This window comes from Oryx dammah, unplaced genomic scaffold (genome assembly GCF_014754425.2).
Source record: "Oryx dammah isolate SB20612 unplaced genomic scaffold, SCBI_Odam_1.1 HiC_scaffold_2, whole genome shotgun sequence".
In the NCBI taxonomy this organism is placed as follows: domain Eukaryota; kingdom Metazoa; phylum Chordata; class Mammalia; order Artiodactyla; family Bovidae; genus Oryx; species Oryx dammah.
The window spans coordinates 178376041-178384206 of NW_024070186.1; the positions used below are offsets into that span (position 1 = coordinate 178376041).

At 46.4% G+C, this 8166-nt stretch overlaps 1 protein-coding gene across 1 annotated transcript in view; it reads left to right on the forward strand.

The window, feature by feature from the left end:
* The window catches only part of DCTN5 (dynactin subunit 5), a 28785-nt gene extending 26854 nt beyond the window's left edge, over positions 1–1931 (forward strand). The window contains exon 6 of the mRNA XM_040257871.1: positions 560–1931. Within this exon, the coding sequence (XP_040113805.1) occupies positions 560–657 (98 nt within the window). The 3' untranslated portion in view covers positions 658–1931. The remainder of the gene's footprint in view (positions 1–559) is intronic.
* Positions 1932–8166: the final 6235 nt, after the last annotated feature.

Sequence of the window (8166 nt, forward strand, 5' to 3'; positions counted from 1 at the left end):
CATCTGTGTGAGTTTATACTAATACCATACTGTGTGAGTGCCTCTTTCCTGGAATTTCTTGCATAAGTTTCCCCCATCTTTTGTCTATTTGGGCATTTCTGTTCTATTCCCATCTGTGATTCAAATATATATAACTGCTCAGGCCTTGGATTCAGGTTCATTGTATGAATAGCAGGGCAGTTTCTCTCCTGAAGAGCGCTCACCTTGGCTTGCCCCACATGCATCACCCCAGAATCCAGGGGAAAGATGAATCCTTGCCTGGAACAGCCTCTGATGTAGTCAGATTTGCCTTAACTCTTCAGTAATGTACTAACTTCTTTTACTTGGAATATATTTCTACATTTTGAGAACATTATTATTCCCACACCCCTCCCTCCACACACAGATTCATATTATCTTGAATATATGGTCAGGAAATATTCTGTTAGCACTAAAGATGGAAAACCTAGTATTTAGACATTTGCAGCTAAAGAAGGCTTCTAGAGGTTTCAGCAGAAGTCAGAGCTGCATGTGGGCCTCCTCTGGCTCCTTGTGGTTGACCAGGTCTTTCTTTCCCCAGGACTCTTCTCAGGGGAGCTCCCAGAATGTACCCAGGAGCTGATGATTGACGTCACCAAGAGCTACTACCAGAAGTTTTTGCCCTTGACACAGGTCTAATGTCTCTGCCTTGTGTCTCGAATTCGCTTGAGCGCTAAGATGAACTTGGGGACAAAGTGAGCCAGACAGCATCTACGAAGAGCTCTTGTGTCTTTGACACCTCCCACCCTCTTTCTCTTTTTTTTTTCTTTGGTTTCATTCTTTAGAATTTCTCAGTCCTCCCAGGCTCTAAGCTCTTAAGACTTTAATAACAGAACAACTGAAGGGTTGTCTCCAAATGCTGTGCTTAAACTGTATCTATTCACTGTCACTCTGTACCATGATGTGGGGAGCACAGACTCATCTGTTCCCAGCACTCCCACCCCTTGGCCCTGTGGACAGCTGGATGGAGCAGGGCACTTTGTCCCAGCGGGGAGGTTGTGTGTGGCCCGTGGCCATGAGCTGCCACAGTGAGCACCACTCGCAGGGGTCACTGTTGGCATCCCTGCTGCTCATGCAGTTGGCCAGTTGCCACAGCTGCTTGTCATCTGCAAAAAAACCGTTTGCCACTTTTCAGAGCCCGGATTCCTCTTGGCTACTAAAACTTGAAGGGAGGGTGGTTAGTATTTCTTTTCTTTCCAAAATAACCTGATCATCTTAATTCGGGGTGAATAATTAAAGAGTTTCTAGCATTCTAGTCTAGGGCCTTGGCTTTCACTAAAAGCTTAGTGAAAGCATCCAGAAAGCATCCCTTAGCATCCAGATTTTATTTTTGCAAAGTCCCAGGTTTAAGTCTCCCATGTGGATGGACTAGACTGGCAGCCACTCCTTGTCTCATGGTATTTAGGAGCAGCAGTGTATGCCTTATTTCACTGGAGATGTAGCATTTGTGACACTTGCTCTTTGGCCTGGAACCATTCAAACCACACTACATTTGCCATAAACCTCACAGTTCAGACCAAAATATCTATACTTGGGCCCAATCTCATATGTACATGGGGGCCTCTTAAAATCATTCTGGGGGCATGGAACCCCGAGGAATAGACAGTTGCCAGTGCTATCCATATGTTCTAGGTAGTATCTTAGCCCTTCCCATTCTGCTCTAGTAGGAAGACTTAGAGGTGAAGGCCTGAAAGGCTTGGCCTTGCTCAATGCTCTAGTGCTGCTGTGAATGGGGTAGGACAGTTCAGCCGCAAAGGTTAGAATCTAGCAGCAGCTGTCGTGATTTAACATCCGGTCTGGGGTTTGCAAAAAGAACTGTATGTAGTCATCTTTGCTAGTTCAATGTAAAACTGCTGTCTGGTTTCTTATTTTTTATGTTTGTACATTAAAGACGTGACACATGAAACAAGTCATCTGAAGATGATCACTGTTCACCTCCAGCAATGGTGACCTATCTTCCTTGGGCACCTCACTGTGTTCCTGGTGTCCTCCTACAGACTTTATGGTCACTTGCTTACTTAGAGCTTACACCAGCCCTATAAGCTGGATGTTTTCGCCACTTTACTGGTGAGGATAAAAACTCAAAAATGTTAGATAACTTGGTCTGATTGGCATGGTGAAGGAGTCACACTCGTGTGTTTGGCTCCACAGCCCACGCTCTTAAGCTCTGCCCGGTGAGATGGGGCAGTCCACTGCATCCTGTCTCATGCCACCAGTCTGTGATGGTTGCAGCTTTTTGGGGAGCCATATTCCCCAGCTCCCTTCTCTTTTTGGACCACCGAAAAGGATCTTGAAGTTGGCAGAGCTTAGATGTGCCCTTGGCTAACCTCTTGCTCCTGAGAGAAATTTTCCAGGGTGTGTCCGATAGATTCCCTTCCAGTGCATGTTTGAATACCTCCAAAAGGAAGCTTGCCACTTGATGTGACTAACTGTCCGTTTTCTTCTTTTATTTACTTATTTTATAACTGACATGATTTTTTGACTATCCATTTTTGATGAACAACCAAAGTTAAGAGAAAGTGGGGTGTTTATTTTCCTGAGCCTTTTAAAGATCTTTAGGTAATTTGAGCTGTTGTCGTTAAGTCGCTAAGTTATGTCCAACTCCTTGGCAGCCCTATGGACTGTAGCCCACCAGGCTTCTCTTGTCCATGGGATTTCCCAGGCAAGGTGGAGGGGGTTACCATTTCCTTCTCCAACGGACCTTCTTTCTCTTCCTGACCCAGGGATTGAACCCGGATCTCCTGCATTGCAGGTGGATTCCTTACTGCTGAGCCCCTAGGGAAGCTCAAGTAATTTGAGTACACAATTCCAAAAATCCTATCCAGTTACTAAAGAAAGGACATACAATGTAATAGGTTTTGCCAATCCAGAATCCAGTCCTATGCTCTACTTCCCACAGGCAACCACTCAGAATAATTTTCAGTCCGTTGTACCATTAGTCTGTTCTTGACATGAGCAGATACACACGTCCACACCAGCCTCTGTATTCATGCGGATGCGCTATCCCACATCTTTCTCCTTTTACTTAACAATAGGTCTTAGAGATTGTTCCATTTCGGCACATACAGGTGATAAAAATAGCAATTGTTAACATATGTGTTGTTTACCATGTATCACGTACTCTTCTGAGTTCTTGCTTTTGGCTCTGCCGGGCCTTAGTTGCAGCACGCGTGTGGGATCTTCAGTCTCGGTTGCAGCATGTGTGGTTTTTAGTTGCAGCATGTGAACTCTCAGTTGTGGCATGTGGGATCTAGTAGTTCCCTGACCAGGAATTGAACTGAGGCACCGTGCATTGGAAGCTTGGAGTCTTAGCCACTGGACCACCCAGGAAATCTCCCTCTTTTGAGTTCTTTACCCTTATTTATGCCTTTAATCCTCACAGTATCAATGAGATAGGTCTAGTTTTTCTCCCTAAGGAGCAGAGATAAATTGTCTGAATTTCTACATCTACAGTGGTGAATTTAGGCATTCTGGCCCTAGAGCTAATACTTTTAATCATTATGCAGAATCCTTCCATGTTCTAATAACTTTTACAAGTGAAAGTGAACATTGCTCAGTCGTGTCCAACTCTTTGCCACCCCATGGACTATACAGTCCATGGAATTCTCCAGGCCAGAACACTGCAATGGGTAGCCTATCCCTTCTCCAGTGGATCTTCCTAATCCAGGAATCAAACCGGGGTCTCCTGCATTGTAGGCAGATTCTTTACCAACTGAGCTATCAGGAAGTCCAGTACCTTTCATTGCCCCAAATGGAATCATTTGGCCAGCCTTTGTTGCACAGAAAGCATTTCAGGCAGGCAAGGAAGAAAGGGTTGGGACTGGGTATTGTTGACCCATCTGGCAATGTTTGCCATAGGCAGGAAGCCTAGTGCCCCCTCTGAGAAGATGGTCTCCTGGCCCTAGTCCCTATTGTAGCTACAACTGTGTTCTGACTAGTTAAATGGGAGCTGGTTTCTTGCAAGAATTGTCCTGCTTGCTGCCATTAGAGGGTGTCTTACAGTTCTGTAGCACAAGTTAGCAAGCTATAAAAGAATATACAAACTAGACAAAAATCGAATTTGAACGCTTTGTTGCAAGTGAAAGAAATCCAGCTTGAATCAATTTAAGCAAAAAGGGGGTTTTATTTACTTACACAACAAATCATGGAAAGGACCAGCTTGAGAAACAATGTAGTGTGAACCCTGGGTAAGTTACTTAATCTCTCTGTGCTTTCTCATCATAGGCTATACAGTGGGGATCCACAGAGTTGGAAGGTAGTATTTACTACGTGTAAACAGGAGGGGCAATTCCTGGTGCTTAGAAGCACTCTGTAAGTGATCAGCTATCATTGTAAGGGCAACCCTATCCAGAGATACAGGGCTGTTTGCTTTTATATCTTCTTCATCTTTACATTAGTGGAGGTATAGACTGCGCTGTGGTAACAAAGAAACCATATTTGAATATGAGAGAGAAGGTAACTTCGCTGACCTAACAGAGCAGGGATAAGCAAGTGGTCCAGCAGAGGTAGGTGCCTGGGCTCCACGGTGTTGTCAGGCACCCAGGCTCCTACTTTCTTGTCACATGACCATGTGTAACTGCTCAGGAGGCTGTAAATTTAGTGTCTAGCTGGGCAGCCAAAACTCGGAGGAAAAAGGTTCTGGTAGTAGGGGAGGGAGAGAGTGGACCTTGAGAGTCAGCAGGCAGACTCTCCAGGCCTGTCTGTTGGTTCCTTTTCACCTGCTGCAGATGATCTTGCTCCACACATTAGGGTACGTGGCAGCTGACAGACCCAGACTTGCATCCTCCCAGCTTGGTGGCCCTGAAAGAAGGGTTTCTTTCCTCGAGTTCTAATTTGGACAGTTCCAAAGAAAGTTTCTCATTGGGCTGTTGTGAGCCACCTGTGGTGAAGAGTATATGGCCCTATAATTAACCCGATCTGGGTCATGACCTTTCCCCCCTCCTCACCATTACAGAGAAACAGCAAAGCGTATTTCCAAAACAAGGTGCTGGCAAGACAAAACACTAGCTACTATAAATAGTAAGTGAGTGTTTAATTATGGACTGATACTGCTTTAAAGGTGTTGACACTCGTGTGTATCCAAGGAAAAGCCAGCTGGACTCTGTCTCCATGGTGGCTCTCACCCCAGGGGCACTGTGTCACCAGACAATTACTTTTTTAACCCCAGAGAAAAAAGTCTCTTTGTCCTCAGAATACTCCCAGAAGACCGAGCAGGTGTAAGAGACATGGGTTGGGAGGCTTTCCATTTGACTTAGGGCAGAGAAGGGATTATCAGCTCATGTAGCTGATGAGGCCAAGTCTAGAGGGGCCATCGAGCTGGATTCCAGGACTCAGAACTCACAGGGTCACCAGGGACCTGAATCTCTTCAGCTCTTGACTCTGCTTTCCTTTGAGTTGGCTTCATTCTCCAGGCTTCACAATGTGACCCTGCAGCTCCAGTTATTGGTAGAAAGAGCTCTCCTTCTCCGATAAGCCTGTGGACCTGACTATCACTAGCTCAGGATGGAAATGTCCAGCCTCAAGTAACCACTGTGGTCAGGAAGGTGGAATTCACTGATTGGCTGGACCCAGGGCACGTACCCATGTGGATTGGGAGCTGGTGCTTGGTGGCTGTATTTTATCAGAACAGGAGATGAATGGGTCTGGGCCGGAAAGATTCTGAGGTGTCTAGTTCAGACCTTTTCCGCTTCTCCAGATTTCTTTCTTGCCCAGCCTTACCTCCTGTCCAGTCTCTCATTACTCTTGGTCTTGGGAAGTACCTCCTGAGGGGTATCTGAGCCTGAATTGGGGGCACAGTTGCTTAGCCAAAGTGGGGTGTTCAAGAAAGAGCCATTTGGAGGATGCTCCTCTGCCTGGAGGGGCTTCCCAGGTGGCTCAGTGGTAAAGAATCCTCCTGCTAATGCAGGAGATACGGGTTTGATCTCTGTGTCAGGAAGATGCCCTAGAGGAGGAAATGACAACCCACTCCAGTATTCTTGCCTGGAAAATCCCACGGACAGAGGAGCCTGGGGTTACAAGAGTCGGACATGACTTAGCGACTGAGCGTGTACGTACTTCTGCCAGAACTGCTTCCCTGTGCACCTTACGAAGGGGCCTTTTTCAGAGTCTAGGTGGAATTTTAATTACATGCCTGTGCTCTTGTCTGAACTCACACTATCTGTGAACTCCTGAGGAGTCAGGCGTGAGCCTGTGATTTTCCAGCACATGGGGTGATTACCTGGATTTGAGTCCCCCTACCTCTGGTCCCCATCCCACCCCAGATAAGTCTCATGTTGCTGGATCCTGGGTGCAGGGAACAAGGTTGAATGATTGACTTATGAGCCTTCTGTTGGCCAATTCTGTTTCACATGGCTGCACAAGGCCCTTGTGGTTTGTTGGGGTCTGTGGTGAGTTCTGAGTTAGTCACTTCTGCATGAGCCAGTTCACTCAGAGCTGAGACCACAGTTACTTTCTTAGTCACTTGGGCCCATCTGGGTGATAACAGACTTGGAAATGAATCAGACAAACATTGCTGCTATTTTCCACATCCTTGGAAATTTCTCAGCTATAAAGCAGGGATCTTGGTGGCTCGGGAAGCTTTCCTTGGTGTCTGGATCTGGCTGGTGAGCCCACAGGGTGTCCAGAACACGGAGCTCCAGTCTCGTTTTGACTCGCCCTCAGCCATTTGCCAGGACAGATTGCATCTAACAAAGCTGAGTGGTTGTTCTGGGTGGTCACATCAAGCTGGCTGGTCTCCTAATGGTAGCTGCTATACGGCTGTAAGGCCCCTGTAATGGCAATGGCAGTGTTAGAACAGTGTGTTAAGAGGCGTGGTTATTTCACAACAGGTGTCGGCAAAATGTCCTGCCAACGTGGACCAGTTCCCATAAGTCCATGATCACTGAAATGCTTCTAGAGCCCCAATGATGGGCTGTGCTTTTGTGCTTTTGCTGCCCTTTAGGGCTGGGGGTGGGGCCTGGGGGGAGGGGGGCCTGACCACATGCTGCAACACTCATTTATTCATTTAACAAATACTGAGCCGCAGCTGAGTGCCAGGCGCTGGCCTAGTGAAGAATAAGACAGAGCCAGTCCCTGCCTGTAGGGATCTAACAGCTTAGTCCGGTAAACAGAACAATTCTCCAGTAGAGGCCTGAGGGGCTCTCCTTGAGGGTCACCATAGTGATGAAGTGTGGGTGTTGGGGGCAGCAGATTGACTCCCAGCCCTGCTGTTCTCTAGCCATGTGAATTTGGGCTAGTTATCTCACCTTATGGAAACTCACATTTCTCATCCTTAAAATGGGGACGATTCATAGGGGTTATTATGATTAAATGCATTCATACATGTGACGCATGCGTAGGGACTCAGGGTGAGCACTCAGTAAATGATAGTTATAACTAGTATTATTAGAAATGATACATCTTATAGTATATGGTTGTGCCATACTATTATGTATGCATGTGAGCATGCTAGTCACTTTAGTTCTGTCCAACTCTTTGCAACTCCATGGACTGCAGCCTGCCAGGTTCCTCTGTCCGTGGATTCTCCAGGCAAGAATACTGGAATGGGTTGCCATCCCCTCCCCTGGGGGATCTTCCTGACCCGGTGATCTTATGTCCTGGCCTCTTTTGTATGTCTTACACTATTATTAGGAAGTGAACCCTTTATAGTATAAGGTGCAGCATTCCTATATATTTTTTAAAAATTTAAAGTGAAATTAAGACCATCTTTCCATATCATCTTTCCCTTCATCACAAAGAAAAGGTGGGGCAAAGAAATCACCCCTCCTTGCTTTGTATCTGGGGTGTCAGGCACTTATTAGAAAACCTTTACTCCTCCCAACTGTCAAAAAAAGTAGGAATTTTTACAACCCATCATACAGTGTCAAGGAGGCCAATCTTAAGAGAGGTTAGGTAAATTTGCCCAGTGTCACACAGCTAATAAATGGCTGTGCTGGAATCAAAGCCAAGTCTTATCTGGCTGCAAAGTCCATGTTTTATGCAGCAAAGCACTTACCCTGAGGACTGCACTTGCTGCTCTGTTGGTTAGTCCCTTGCTTTCCTGAAGTTTCTGCTGCATGTTGGCCACACCCATTCTCGTTATACACTCTGACCTGGATCCTGAAGAGGTAAGAAGAGGTGGCCCAGGACATCCTACTTCCCCAAGGAGAC